The sequence below is a fragment of the Grampus griseus genome (genome assembly GCF_964374135.1).
Source record: "Grampus griseus genome assembly, chromosome: Y".
Taxonomy (NCBI): domain Eukaryota; kingdom Metazoa; phylum Chordata; class Mammalia; order Artiodactyla; family Delphinidae; genus Grampus; species Grampus griseus.
The window spans coordinates 37,062-52,487 of NC_139016.1; the positions used below are offsets into that span (position 1 = coordinate 37,062).

The window sequence follows — 15,426 nt, forward strand, 5'->3', positions numbered from 1 at the left end:
ATGCTCCCCACCCACCAGGGTCTATGCAAAGCCTCCCCTGCTGAAGGACCCTGCAGGAACGAGACCCGCAGGGGCTGAGCAGAAGGACGGGGACAGGCCAGCAGAGCAGCTGTCGTGAGGCCCTGGCTGGCTGACCCCCTGGCCTGGTCCTCCATCGGAAAGGAGACTCTGCTCCCAGGGGCCACCCTGCAGCCCCTCCTCCTGCACCCCGTGCAAGAGGACCGGATGGGGCTGTGGTCCCGGAGCAGGACCTGGTCCCACTCTGCACTCCGCCTGCGGGGTCCCTGGAGCCAGCTCCTCTCGGATCGGGGAGACTGTCCTGCACACGTAGGCTCAGGGGCTCGCATCCCGACTGTCCCGTGCCCCACGATAACATGCGGGTGGTCCCCCCAACCCCGGGGTCCCAGGTGGGTCCTGTACACGCTGCCACAGGCGCCCAGATGTCAGCTGCAAACACAGATTAATTGTCCCCGTCCTACAGGCAGCAGTCGCACATGGCCCCCCAGGCAGACGCCAGGACGGGCAGGGCTCATCCTTCTGGAGGCTCCAGGGAAGACTGTTTCGTCCCTTTCCCAGCTCTGGAGCCACCGGATTGCTGGGGTCGGGACCCCTCTCTGCACCTCACAGCAGCATCTCCGCAGAGGCAGTTTCCTCTGAGCCCAAACTCCAGTTCTGTCCTCACACCTGCCCCGACTCTCACTTCTGCCTCCTGTTCACGGGGACCCACGGGGAGGGGGCTTGGTAGGTTCACCGGGGGGCCTCGAGGGCGGGGATTGTCTCTGGAATTAGGACGTGGACGTTGTAGAGGACACGATTCCGCCTGCCACACTGCCCCAGGCGGAAACTCCACAGAATGGCAGTTACAGAAGCAGGCGTGGAGGGCCTGGGCGCACCAAGGACTGAGCTGGGGAGCCTGTAGAGCCGCGTGTGCACAACCGAGTCTCAGAAAACAAGGAAAGCTCACACGGACACCCTGCATCCACACGCTTAGGAGAAGCGCAGAGACTTTTTCCAGCTGAGCTGAAAGCCTGCGACAACTCAGGAAACGGCCCTATAACGCTGAATACAGAGGTAAGGAAAAAAAGCCTTTCCTGGTGCCAAAAGGGCAAGGGAGCGCCCTTCTCATTCGCTTTCCCTTTAGAAAACCTGCAGCATAGCGTCCCGTCTCCCTGAGATGTGTGTGACTCTCTTTAAGCTGGACCCCCGGCCTGTTTGCATCCTGGGAACGTCTGTCTGGGGGCCCTGGAGCCTCTGCAAAGTGAACATCGGGAAGGGGGTCCTGCCTCACCATGAGGGAGTTTGGCCCCAGGATGTGATTCCCTGCTTGTCGACAAGATGCCCAAAGTTGTATTTTTTCCTTTGGGTAAAGACAACTAACGGGTGTGTGATGGGTGGTCCCGGCCGCCTGGCCCCGTACACGGGGAGATTCTTCCTGCTTGCTGGGCTGTCGGGAGACATTTTAATTACACCCCTGACGCTACCGTGGGGAAGGCCGAGGACTGGCAGCCATGAACACGTGGACGCAGAACGGACGGGGAAGCCGGACCTGCCTCCTTCACGGCCAGTGTTCGCAGGGCTTTTGCCGGGAGGCCGGCACGGAAGAACCGGAAAGGCTGGTTCACGAACACACGCAAAGTTTTTACTGTCTCATGGCTCAAGCACCCTGGACGGGACGTCAGCTCTCCAGACGCCCGACGGTCAACCGGAACCACTCGGAGCGCCACCATCGATGCCAGCTCCCAGCCCCACCGGCCCTCCCGCCAGGCTCACGGGGGTGTAGGGCCCACGCAGGGAGCCCGCTTCTCTCTCCCCGGCCCCCGGGGAGCTCCCCCCTCAATCCTCAGGGAGCATCCCCACCCTTGGGCTTCCTTTCAACCTGGAAAGAGCTTCCTGAACCTGCCGTAAGCTGAGTCGCTTATGATGACCTTGACATCGGCCACCCCGGCCTCAGGCCTCACATCCACCGCCTGCACCGTGGCCTCCTGATGCAGCCAGCTGGGAGGAAGACGCGTTTGGTGGTAACGGGCGGCCCCGACAGAGCCCCGAAGCCCCCAGCGAGGCGTCCCGCTTCTCGGCGGGTGGCATCGCCCACGGCCCCGGCCTGCGGGTAAGCGGCCGGCCACCTGCTCACCGCCTGAGCAGCCAGACCGGCTGCGGGGGATGCGGCTGCCCCGCGTCGCACCCGGACCCCACCTGGCGCCGCCTTCCCCGCCCAGACCCAGGGCCCCGCCCCGCGCAGCGACTGGTGGGACCCCCGCCACCCCACCCCCGCCGGGCCGGCCCGACGCACCTCAGCTGCGGCCCCGCCAGCCCCACTCGCAGCGTGAGGACCCGCCTGCCCGTGGCTCTCAGAACTGCTTCCTCCAGCCTGGCTTTCAGCTCTTCCAGCCCGAGCCCCAGGAGCGCAGACACCGCCACCGCGCCGGGTTCGGCGGGTATGTACCTGTAGGGGCGGCCGACGGCTCAGCGAGGGGGGCCGGAGCGGGGACCCCGCCCGCAGGCCCAGCCGTGACGGGCTCGGATTGTGCCGGGCGAGGACGCGGCCCCGCCAGAAGGTGAGACGAAGGACGTGCGTGGGTCTGGGGTGCGATCTGGGCCCGCGGGGTGGCGGGTCCAAGCGTGCCGCTCGAGCGGCAGCAGGCGTGGCAGGGCACGCCTGAAAGCAGGAGCGGGGAGGCGGCCGCCCCGCCGGCGGGAGACCCGCGTGCGCCCTGGTCGCCAGCGCGAGGGTCCGGCGGCGGTGGGGCGGCAGGCGCTCACCCGGGCACCAGGTCCACCTTGTTGGGCACTTCCACCATGCAGTCCAGCAGCGGGCGCGGCAGCTGCAGGGTCCGCAGGGCCGACAGGACGCTGGCCTTCTGCAGCTCTGTCTCGGGGTGGCTCACGTCTCGCACGTGGACGATCAGATCCTGAGGACCAGAGGGGCCAGGCAGTCGGAGAGCTCGGGGCCAGCGGTGCCCGGCCCCGCTCGGGAGGACCCGCCAGGCCCACAATGGGGGCTGCGCACCGCTCTCCCTGGGGGGTGGGTGCGGCTGCCCCACGGAGGCTTGTGCCCCAAGAGGGAGGGTGGGACCTGAGGCCACAGAGCCGCTCTGCCGTGCACGGAGCCCCCCAGTGCCCCTCGTTCCGGGCCAGGCTGCCGCTCCAGGTGCACCCGGACTGAGGGGCCGCCTCGTGTCCCCGCCCCGCAGGTGCTGGCCATACGCCTGCGTGCGGCCACTTGCCCCCGTCACCAACCCCCCACCCAGCGGGTGCTGTGCTCGAGGCTCCGGGCCGCTCCACTGTTCTGTGAAACCAAGCTCACGTTCTAAAAAGGCTTCCACCCCTATTCCACACGTTTTACAGGCAGGTACCTTATGCAAAATTCAGAAGAGACAGAAAAGGAGAAAGAGCAGCTGAGGGTAGTAATTCTGCCACAGGAAGGACGGCCCTTCACAATTTGGGGGGTTCGCTTCTGGGTTGTCTCTTTTTTTGGATGAACTTAAATTTTCTTTTAATCAGCGTTTCAGTTCAGTTCTAGATTTTCAGACACTTTTGAGGACGGTGCTGGCAGCTGCACGTGGCCCTCAGGCTCAGCTGCTGTGACCTCGAAGGTGCTGGGGCATCTGTCACCCGGAGGGCCCCGCAGACCCTGTACCCTGAGTAAATGCCAGGGTTCACTGGCTCGGGGCCCCAGTGCAGCCAAAAGGTGCAGAGAACCCCTTCTTCATTAGCATTGCCTTCACAGCACTTACACTCGTACAGAGCACAGCTCGCTGAGGGCCAGGGATGGGGGGGATCCAGTCATCGTGAAGTTTTATGTAATGTGACCCTGCCCCGGGATGCTGTGATGAGGGGACCCTGCCCCGTGATGCTGCGATGAGGGGACCCTGCCCCGGGATGCTGTGATGAGGGGACCCTGCCCCGTGATGCTGTGATGAGGGGACCCAGGCCCGTGATGCTGCGATGAGGGGACCCTGCCCCGGGATGCTGTGATGTGGGGACCCTGCCCCGTGATGCTGTGATGAGGGGACCCTGCCCCGTGATACTGTGATGAGGGGACCCTGTCCCGTGATGCTGTGATGAGGGGACCCTGCCCCGTGATGCTGTGATGAGGGGACCCTGCCCCGTGATGCTGTGATGAGGGGACCCAGGCCCGTGATGCTGTGATGAGGGGACCCTGTCCCGTGATGCTGTGATGAGGGGACCCTGTCCCGTGATGCTGTGATGAGGGGACCCTGCCCCGTGATGTTGGGATGAGGGGACCCAGGCCCATGATGAGGGGACCAAGGCCTGTGAAGCTGTGATGAGGGGACCCTGCCCTGGGATGCTCTGATGAGGGGACCCAGGCCCGTGATGCTGTGATGAGGGGACCCTGCCCCGTGATGCTGTGATGAGGGGACCCAGGCCCGTGATGCTGTGATGAGGGGACCCTGCCCCGTGATGCTGCGATAAGGGGACCCTGCCCTGTGACGCTGTGATGAGGGGACCCTGTCCCGTGATGCTGTGATGAGTGTACCCAGGCTCGTGATGTTGTGATGAGGGGACCCAGGCCCATGATGTTGGGATGAGGGGACCTGCCTCCTGTTGGTGGGTATTTGAGGCGACCTGGCCCTCCACACTCACCGAATGGCCCACGTCCTCCAGGGTGGCCGAGAAGGACTCGACCAGGCTGTGGGGCAGCTGGGAGAGGAAGCCAATGGTGTCCATGTAGATGACAGTCAGCCGGGAGGGCAGCCACCCCGCGTGGGCTGTGACGTCCAGCGTGGCAAACAGCTGGTCCCGGGGCTGGATGGCGGCGTCCCCTGTCAGGGCCTTGATCAACGTGGTCTTTCCTGCACGTCGGGCACAAGGGGACCATGCGTCTCAGACCCCTCCGGTCCCCCACCGACCACTGTGGACCTCGGGGCTGCCCCACACTGATCACAGGGCGCTGGAGGATGGGCAGGGGCAGGAGGTCTGTGCGCTCGGAACTCTCCGCAGGACCCATGGGACGCTGTGCGGGCTGTGCAACGACTCAGCGGCCACTGTCTAGCCTTCAGGGTAAAGTGGACCAGGGCCAGGGCAAGAGTGCTGGTGTAGACGGGAGAGATGGCATAGACAAAGACAGTGGTGACGTGCATGTGAGGTGGGCAGGCGTCCAAACAGGCGGAGGGATGGTCCCGTGGAGTAACCGAGCTGTGGTGTGGTGTCCGGGTAGACGAGGGAATGGTGGAGTAGGGGGGTGCAGTGTGTGCAGAGAGGTAGTGAGGGTGTAGACAGTGCTGTGTGTACCTGAGGAGGTCCTAGAACACCCTCCTCCACAGCCTTTCCTGACAACGTGGACACTTTCTCCACCGAGCCCAGGTTCAGGGGCAGCAGCAGTAACCGTCCAGCCCAGGGAAACCCCTGGCTACGCCTGTAAGTCCCGCCGATGGCCCACCAGGAGGTGGTGAGGGGTCCTGCCGTCGAGTAACTGGATGGCGGGGCTCGGCCTGGACGCCCCTGCTCAGTGCAGGACCCCGAACTCCCGGTCAGTGAGAGTCGGGATCAAGCCAACACTCACTGGATCCTGTGACAGTTAGCGGAGGACACGGCACCCTCTGGGGATGCAGCCAGGAGGGGCAGTTGGGATTTCATGACACGGGTGATCTTACCTGTAGACATTTACGACTTTTCAAGCCTGGACACCCACCCCACAGCTTCCTGTGCACGTTTATGGGACATTCCCGCCCTCCTCTGGACGCAGACCGTGAGTGCCTGATAAAGGGACGGGCCCGTCACGGCGGTGCTTCCCGAGCACGTGGCGGGGCCGGGCCTCAGGGGAGCCCAGCAAGCGTTGTGGACTGAATGCCCACAGTGGAGGGAACTGGGTGCTTTCCACTCATCTCAGGGCACCTGGACCCTAAAGGACGCCCTACCCTCTGTTCCCCACGTGGAGTCCACTTGATGTGCTCGTGCAGACAAAGCTGAGGACAGACTGTGACGTTTTCCTCAGCAACATCTGAACCACTCTGATCCCTGCAAGACCCTGTTCACTCTCAACGGACTTAAAACTGTCACTACTTCCTCGTTCTCAGAGTCTGGAGGACATCCACTAAGAGGGGCGTCAGTCCACGGCAGTCACACGGGGGGCCGCCCCGGGACGGGGCCCAAGTGCAGCCCTTCTCACTGCGGGCTAGCCCTCCATGAATACTCAGTCTCGCTGGGTTGGCAAGTGGGTCCCCCTAGCGTACACCTGCCCGGCCCCGGGGAGGGCCCACTTCTCACCGCAGTTCGTGTATCCAACCACGGAGACCACAGGGAACTCCCGCCGCCTCCGCTGCTGCCCCAGGAGAAGCCTCTTCCGGCGGAGTCTGTCCAGGGCCTTCCGAATCTTCGCTTCCTTATCTTTCAGGAGGCGCTCTTGCACCTGCATGAAAGACTCTCCTAGAAACACCCGAGATGGTGAGTCAGGGGCAGACGCAAAAGGGGCAAGAGCCACGGGGTGCCTGCAGGGGACGTGGACAGGCTCACGCGTGGGGCTGCAGGGACCCCCCCTCCCCCACCCAGCCTGCTCCCCTGTACACTTGGCCCCAACACCTTCTGTTCTGAGACAGCTCTGCCCGGCGCGAGGTGGCCTTGCACTTCTGCCCTCTGAGGTCTCCTGGGCTCCCCTTTACCCAGGAGGAAGAGGCCAAGGGGAGAGCCTCAGAAGGGCCCCCATGATACCCACAGTGGGCTGAGTGGTGCCCCAAAGATGTGTCCACACCCTGACCCCCAGGACCTACAGATGGGGACTTATTAAGAAACAGGGTCTCTGCAGATGTGATGCAGTGAAGGGTCTGAGATGAGGTCCCCTGGAGGAGGGTGGCCCTACAAACAATGACAGGGTCCTTCTAAGACACAGGAGAGGAGGGACCCAGACACAGAGGAGAAGCCCCGTGAAGATGGAGGCAGAGACGGGAGGGACGCGGCCACAAGCCCAGGGACGCCTGGAGCCCCCAGAACCTGGAAGAGGCGGGAAGGACCCTCCCCGGGAGCCTCTGGAGGGACCACAGCCCTGGGACACCTTGACCTCAGAACAGGACCTTATTTGGACAAAAGGTCTCTGCAGATGTGATGCAGTGAAGGGTCTGAGCTGAGATCCTCCTGGAGGAGGGTGGCCCTACATCCAATAACAGGGTCCTTCTAAGACACAGAAGAGGAGAGACACAGACACAGAGGAGAAGCCCCGTGAAGACGGAGGCAGAGATGGGAGGGACGCGGCCACAAGCCCAGGGACGCCCGGAGCCCTCAGAAGCTGGAAGGGGCGGGAAGGACCCTCCCCTGGAGCCTCCAGAAGGAACCAGCCCTTATAACTCCTTGATCTGGTCTGCAGGATTCGGGGAGGATGAATGTCTGTGGTTTTAAGGCACCGGTTCGTGGTCCTTCGTTACGGCCGCACCAGGGAAACACCTTGATACCCTCCCTTTGACTGTGACCACGGACGAGGCCCCATCAGGACCTCTGAGGAACGTCGTCCCCTTTGTAGGGGTGGTGGCCCCCCTTCTGAGCTCCCGGTGACAAGACGTCAGACACGGTACCTGACCCCATGATGTGGCGAGAGTCCCGTCCTCGTCCGCCCAGGTGGGCAACGTTGTTTTTCAGGTGGGACCTGGCGTGGAAATGGGTCGGCTCAGGAGACGGAAGCATGTGCCCGTGGGAGCCTGGGACAGAGCCCTGGGTGGGGAGTGGGCATCTAGACAGGAAGAACAGGCTCGCTGGGGGCCTCCCCGCCGTGTGGGCCTTCACGGGAGGGGACGGAGGGTCCCTTGCTGGGTGGCACTCCAGTGGGCCACGTGCCCTAGTAGGTGGGTTGCTTGGACATGTCCCCACTGGCCACATTCCACCCTCACCACCCTGGCAACAGTCGAGGTATAGAAAAGCAAGAAGGGGTCCAAGCAGGGTTCCATCTGCCCCGAGCCCGGGCTCTGGAGGTACCTGAGCAGGGGGAGCTCGGCCAGCGCCACCTGCAGCCGGGCCTCCTTGGTGCGGGCGTTGCAGCGGAAGATATGAAGAACCACCGTGAATCGGTCAAACACCTGCACGCCCCAGGCGGCCTCCAGTTCCTTCTAGAAGATGGAGCGCGAGGGAGGGGACCTGTGGTGACCCCAGGCCCGTGGAGACCTGTGTTCTCACGGGGACACTAACCCACTCGCTCAGCCGCCGTGGGCGGGAAACAGCGAGCTTCTGAGGTACCTTGGTGGGTGCAGCCATCCTCTCCACATTCAGGAAGACGGCGGTGATTTCCGGGGACCCTCTGATTTTCTCTAGGAAAAGAGGTTGGCCTCTCAGAGGTCTGCACGTCCATGGTGTCTGTCTGGGGACCCTGCACTTTGGCCGTGTTCGCCGGACACCCCGAGTCTCTGAGCACAGTATTTGTCAAGTGTGGGTCGGGAAGGACCGGACCGGGTCCATCTTCAGGGGAGTAGATCTCACACACATGGGGGGTCCCGTGACCCCGTGGGGACTGCGTGCCCGTTAGACACAGATGGGCGGTGAGCGCCCCCCTCGGCATGTCTCCCGCTCTGAGCTGTGAGCTAGACATGGCTTTGGGACGGGGACGTTGCGATCCATGGAGGGCAGGGGTCACACGCAGGATCCCCTCTGCAGGGCACTGGGGAGGGGGGTGGGCTGGGCTGGGGCGCAGGGCTGGCGTGCGCCCGACTCTCAAAGGTCCCGCCTGTGTCCTGGGGCCTCGTTTGAATTCTGACACGGGCGTGGTGGCTTTTGCCATCTGATCCAAGTTCCTGTGAGGCCCAGAGGGACGGCCATGCTTGCTTTGTTTCTGGGAGGGTGACGGGGACACGTGTGCTGGACTCACCTGTCAGGCGCTCCAAGGTCCCTCTGCCGAAGACGAGCTTCCTGTCTGGCGTTTTGGTGGGCACCACCACCGTGTCCACCACCGACCAGCCATCCAGCGTGTGCACCAGCGCCTGTGCCTCCACCACCTGCCACTCAGCTTTGGGGAGAGACAGGCCAGTGTGAGGGTCATTTACGGCTGGGTCAGCCCCGGGCCGTGTCCAGCCCTGCCCAGGGCCCTGGGCCACGTGCCCCAGGCTGGGACGGCTTCCTGCTTCCTGCCTACACAACGGTCCCGAGAAAGCGACCCAATCAGCGTTTGCTCGAAATGCAGCTGCTCTTCTGGGTAGGTGGTCAGGAGGGGTGGACACAGGACCGGGAAGGGGAGCAGGGCCCTGAGCCGAGCAGGGACGCGGGGATGCCCCCACCCCCCGTGCTGGAATCTGGGACGTCTGCCCCGTGGGGACTCATGGTCCCTTGAGACCCACTGGACAGCATCCCCTGTGAGGCTCCCAAGGGCCCATAAAACTGCGGGGTGGGGCCCTTGCTGAGCCTGGCCCAAGAAAGGCAGCGCCCACCCAGGGCCCCGGCCGTGAACGGTGAGGGTGTGTGTGTGTGCGTGTGCGTGTGCGTGTGCGTGTGCGTGTGCGTGTGTGTGTGTGTGTGTGTGTGTGTGCAGGAGCCCAGGACACCGAGGGCACAGGCCGTGGATGGAGGGCTGTCGGGGGCCGCCCCGCCCTAGGCTCTCCTCCTGACGGTCCTTCCCGAGCAGGAAGGGGGCATGGGATAGCAGAGACTCTCCCCTGACGGACAGCAGGCAGATGGGCAGTGATGCCAACGTGTCCCGGGGCTGGGCCGGACAGGGTGGACGGGGCTGACTCAGGTCTGGAGGGGCGGTGGCCTGGAGGACAGCTCTGCGGGGCCCCGGGCGTGTTCTGTGAGATGTGGAGCGTGTACCCCAAGCCCCATGGGAGGCCGGCCCCCCATCCCGCGCCTGTGCCCCCGCCCCCTGGGAGGCCACCCTTGCACAGAATCTCAGAGCCGTGGCCCCTCTGTGGCACCGCTGCTTCGCTGTCCCCACTCCCCGGACACCTGGGTGCTGCTGTCTCTGGGGTCACCTGACCCTCCTCAGGGCACAGCCAGGACACAGGCCAGAGGCTGGGGAGTAGGGGCCAGGCAGGGTCTGAGGCCACAGATCAGGGTCCCCCCCTTCTCTGGACCGTGGTCCTCATCCTCTGGGCTATGCGGGGGCCCCATCTTCTGGGACATGGGGGGCGGGGTCCCCCATTCTCTAGGCCAAGGGGAGGTGGTCTTCTTGGGTGTGACGCCCCATGGGCCCGCCAGCTTGTCCCACCTCCTGCACCTGCTGGTCGCTCAGGTCAGCAGGTGCTTGGTCACGCCTGACCTCCGTCCTTCAACTCCAGGTCTGACCCAGCAGTAATCCCTGCAGGTGCTGTCTCTCCTGATCGCAGGGGCCACAGCCCCAGCTCCGTGGTGAGAGCCTGCGCGGGTGCCAGCGGCCTCCCTCCTGCTGCGCTGCGCAGCTGCCTGCCTGGGGGTCTGGCACCCCGCAACCCCACCCTGAAGGCCAGGGTTAGGATTCGGTGGGGACGGAAACGGAGAAGCACTAGTGCGGGTCACAGCCCAGGGGCACAGGCACCATAAGAGACCGAACCCTGATCCCAGGACCACAGAAGGCTTCCCCTTCCCCGCACGTCAGCCCCTCACCACTAAGGTCCATTTACCGCAGTTCCTTTCGCCTTGTGCATCACGTCTAGCTATCAAAAAAATTACCAGGCGCACCAAACGGCAATCCGAAGAGGCAGAGCAAGCATCAGAACCAGACGTGGCAGCGGTGTTGGAATTACTGAACCAGGAATTTAAAACAACTATGATTACCATGCCAAGAGCTCTAATGGATTTAGTAGACAGCATGCAAGAACGGACAGGCAAGGCAAGCAGAGAGATGGAAATCCCAAGAAAGAACCAAAAAGAACTGCTAGAGATCACAAGCGCTCTGGCAGAAATGACGACCGCCTCACGCGGGCCTGCTGGTAGACTGGACTTGGCAGAGAAAGGATCCTGGAGTTCAAGCATATGACAACATGGGAAATTAGAAATGTCTGCTCTGCAAATGACGTCATCGGCGGACTGAGAAGTTAAGCCGCAGACCTGGGAGAAAATATGTGCAAAAAACACATCCGTAAGCGCTGGTATCCAAAATATAAAAACAATTCTTAAAGTTCAGCAATAAGAAAACAACCTACTAAAAAATGGGCCAGACACCATAACAGACACCTCACCAAAAAGATATACAGATGGCAAATGAACATAGGGCAAGATGGTCCACATCCTCTGTCATCAGGGAAATGCAAACTAAAACAGCAATGAGACACCACTACACACCTATCAGAAGAGCCAAAATCCACAATCCTGACAACACGAAATGCTGACAAGCGTGTGCAGCACCCCTCCCACTCACTGCTGGGAGGGGAGCAGAATGGTACGGCCACTTCGGAAGATGCTCTGGCAGCTTCTCATAAAGCTAACATAGTCTTACCATACAATCCGGCAATCATACTCCTCGGCATTTGCCCAAAGGATGTGAAAACTTACATCCACACAAAAACCTGCACATCGATGTTTATAGCAGCTTTATTCAAAACTGTCAAAACGGAAGCAACAAAGGTGTCCTCTAGTACATGACTAGATAAATAAACTGTGGTCCATCCAGACAATACAATATTATTCAGCGCTAAGATGAAATGAGCTGTCAGGCCATGAAAACACATGGAGGAACCTTAAATGCATATGACTAAGTGAAAGAAGCCAGTGAGAAAAGGCTACACACTGTGTGGTTCCAAGTCTATGACACTCTGGAAAAGGCACAACAATGGAGACAGTAAAAGGCCCAGTGTTTGTCAGGGGTTTAAGACGGGGAGGGAGGGATGAACGCGTGGGGCACAGAGGATTTTTAGGGCAGTGAAACGACTCTGTATGATGCTATAATGGTGGACACACGTCATCGTACATTTGCCCAAACCCACAGAATGTACAAGACCAGGAGTGAACCTTAATTAACGTAAACCGTGGACTTGGGGTGACGATGTTATGTCAACATAGGCTCGTCAGTTATAACAAATTCACCGTCTGGTGGGGATGCTGAAAACGGCAGAGGCCATCCGTTGGTGAGGGCAGCGAGTATATGTGAAAAGTCTCCATACGTTCCCCCCAATTTTGCTGTGAAACTAAAATCACCCTAAAAACAAGTTTTTAAGAAAAAAAAGGAACGAAGCACTGACACAGGCTACAACATATGTACGCCTCAGAAACATGGTGCTCAGTGAGAGAAGCCAGACACGGAAGGCCACATATCACGCACATGAAATGTCCAGGACAGGCAAATCCACGGGGACAGAAGGCCGACTCCTGCTTGCCGGGGGTTGGGTGGGGGAGAAGCAAGGGGGAGGCCTACTACTGAGGGTACAGGGTCTCCTTCCGGGGAGATGAGAATGTTGTGGAACCAGACAGAGGTGGTGGCTGCACAAGACTGTGAACGTCCTAGTTGCCCCTGAGTGGTGCCCTTCAAAGTGGTTAATCTTATGCTCTGCTAACTGTACCTCAATAAAGCTCTAAGAGGAGTAAAGGAATAAGGAGAATGCCACCCCTCAACCCGCAATCGCGTCACTGCTCTGCTCAACCCAGAGTACCTGCGATGACCTGACTCCCTGCATGGCTGCACCACTGCAGTGACTTGGCTCTGACAGCCCCTAAACAGCCGAGGGGCAGCGGTCCCAGGAGGGCCCAGGACGTGCTCCCTCAGGAGCCCTAACCCTGGACACTGTCCCTATTCATCCGTGGGGTCCGTCTCCCCAGGCCATCCAGGACCACCCTGGTGAGACGGCCCCGTCCCCGCCCCCGTCCGTCCGCCTTCCTGCTGGGTTCTGAACACAGCACTCAGGTCAGGCGGCGGGCTCCTGCCCGGCGTGTTTGCTGTCCTCCCAGCACGACCGGGGCGGGTACAGTGGGGTTGCTGATGCCCGAGGGCCATGGAGGCAGGTCCCAGGCGTCTCAGGGGCTCAGCCGGGTTCACGGTTTCTGCTACAAAGGGCGTGTGAACACGCTTGTGCACAACCTTCGGGCGTAGTACTCAGCGTTACACAGTGAAAGCGGGTCAACAAGGGCTTAAAGCTGAGCGACACACCCCGTGCAAACCGGCGTTAGTTGTTGGATTCTCTTCCTTTACAGATGGGGAGGCTGCGCGGGGCAGAAGGGGCCGAGCGACAACCTGGGGCGCGTCCGAAAGGGGAAGGGGCCCGGACCCGCTATGTGCACGCGGGAAGGCGCCCCAGCCCAGAATTAGGATTTCCAGGCCCGCTGCAGGGGTGCGGCTGCCGGGAGCGGGTCGGGTGGGGGCAGTGCTGCTCTCGGAGTCCCGCTCCCAGAAGCCACGCCACAAGGGCTCCAGCCCTCAGAGTCACGCCCCCAAAACCACGCCCCTTCAGCCCGCCCATTCAGAAGCCCCGCCCTTCGGCAGCTCAGCCCAGAGCGCCAGAACTCGAAACCCGCCCCCGGCGTCCCCGCCCTTTAAGTTCCGGGACTCGGCGCTCTTCACGGCTCTCCCCCCCATCAGTCCGCGGCCACAGTCACGGTCACCTCGGGTCCCCGGCGGCTTCCCGGGCCCCCACTTGACGTCAGGGTGAACCAAGCACACGCGCTGGGTCCCCGCCGGCAGCAAAGGGTCCCTCCTCAGCAGCTCCTCCTCCTCCTCTTCCTCCTCCTCCGCAGCTTCTGGTTCCTCCTCACCCTCCTTTCCTCCAGTCCGACTTCTCCGGCCATCTGCACGTGGTCCCCGCCCCCCACCCCCTCGCCCCTCCGGGCACCCCAGGCCCCCTCGGAAGGCGGCGAGCGCACGCTCCGGGCAGGGCGACAGCGGCGGCGCGGCCCTCGGAGCCCCGCAGTCGCGAGCCACGCGAAAGAGCCAGGACCCCGGGCGGACGGCGGCTCGCACGGCCCACATACCGCAAGCGCTCCTACGCAACAGGGCGGGGCCTCAGGGGCGTGCTCCCGTGCAGGCTGCCCATTGGCCGTCCGGGTCACGTGCTCGCCGCCGCCTGATTGGTGCGCGCGGTCCGGGCCGGGAGGCCGGTCTGGGACACCGCAGCCTGGGCACACGTTTCTCTCTGCTGCGGATGCTCTAGGCGGCTTCCCAAGGCACGTAGTGCCGGAGCAGGGCCAGACCGGGCACCCAACCCAGTGGGCGCTCCCCCACGCTCGCCACCTCCCCGCACCCCGGTCAGGCCTCTGCGCAGGGTCGGGGTGCGGTCCTGGGGATCAGTCCCGTCCTCCGGAACCCCGAACTCTGCCTTGGTGGATCCGAGTGTGGCTCCAGGGGTCCCAGACCCTGCCTTGGTGGAGGTCCGAGGGCGGCCCCCGGAGCCCCAAACGCTGCCTTAATGGTCCGAGTGCAGCCCTGGGGTCCCAGGTCCTGCCTTAGGGCTCTTAGTGTGTCACAGGAGTCCCAGATCCTGCCTTGGGGGTTCAAGTGCATTTCTGAGTGTCCCAGACCCTGCCCTAGGCGTACAAATGCGGACCCGGGTCCTAGACCCTGCCTTAGGGGGAGTCTGAGTGCAGCCCTGAGGGCCCAGAACTCTGCCTTAGGGGTCCCGGTTCAGCCTGGGTTTCAGACCATGCCTTGGGGAGGGGTCCCGGATCCGACCTTAGGTGTCCGGGTGCGGCCCCGGGGGTCCTAGACCCTGTCTTGGGGATCCAGTCCCATCCCTGGAGGTCCCAGACTTTACCTTGGGGTCTGGAGTCTGGACTGGACGGGTATTGCAAACACTGCTTGGGGGTTTCAAATCCAAGTCCGGGGATCTGAAGTCTATGGTGGTAGCTTGACTGTGGCCCTGGGGGTCCAGGCAAGTCGCGGTGGATCCTAAACTCTGCCTTGGGGCTGTGTGTCTGGCCCAGAGGTCACAAACTTGGGCTTGGAGTCTCCTGTCTGGCCCTGGCAGGATGAACTCCGTGTTGGTAGCCCGAGTGTGGGAATGCAGCCCTGGGCCCCAAGACCCTGCCTTGCCGGCAGGGGTGGGGGGTCCTAGTGGGACTCCAGGGGTCATGAACCCTGCTTTGGGGATCCCATCCTATCCCTGGAGGTCTCGAACCCTGTCTTGGGGGTTCCACTTGATCCTTGGGGATCCCAGACCCTGCCTTACGGGATCTGAGTGCAGCCCTGGGACTCCTCAGCCTTGCCTTGCAGGCCCAAGTCTGTGACAGTGCATTCCCAGCCTCTACTTTGGGGGGGTTGAAGTGCCGCCCTTTGGGTCCCAGACCCTGCCATGGGAGTCCAAGCCCATCCCCAGGGGCCCCTGACTTTGCCATGAGTGTCCGATGCTGTCCTCCTGCAGGAGTCCCAAATGCTGGTCGCGGCTTCCCAATAGGACAAGGGGGTGTTCCAAAGTCTGCGATGGTAGCCTGAGTGCAGCCTTGAGGGTGTGAGTCATGCTAGCGGTCTCAGGCCCTGCCCTGAGGGTCCGAATCCAGCTGGCAGATGGAGCTTGGTTCATGATAGCAGACTCCACGGCATCACAGAAGGTGGGAGGCAGGCTGATTCCAAAGGAGAACCCCTCCCATTCAGACTGTAAT

General features: G+C 62.3%; 1 protein-coding gene across 1 annotated transcript; it reads right to left on the reverse strand.

The window, feature by feature from the left end:
- Window positions 1–1,628: 1,628 nt before the first annotated feature.
- On the reverse strand, window positions 1,629–13,801 carry LOC309817746 (putative GTP-binding protein 6; the record flags this gene model as incomplete). Its single annotated transcript, XM_082647025.1, has 10 exons — window positions 1,629–1,995; window positions 2,291–2,443; window positions 2,761–2,909; window positions 4,606–4,814; window positions 6,229–6,387; window positions 7,524–7,594; window positions 7,921–8,051; window positions 8,179–8,249; window positions 8,804–8,941; window positions 13,438–13,801. The coding sequence occupies 10 exons, from the start codon at window positions 13,799–13,801 to the stop codon at window positions 1,872–1,874; spliced, it is 1,569 nt and encodes a 522-aa protein (XP_082503151.1). The 3' UTR covers window positions 1,629–1,871.
- Between the last annotated feature and the right edge of the window lie 1,625 nt (window positions 13,802–15,426).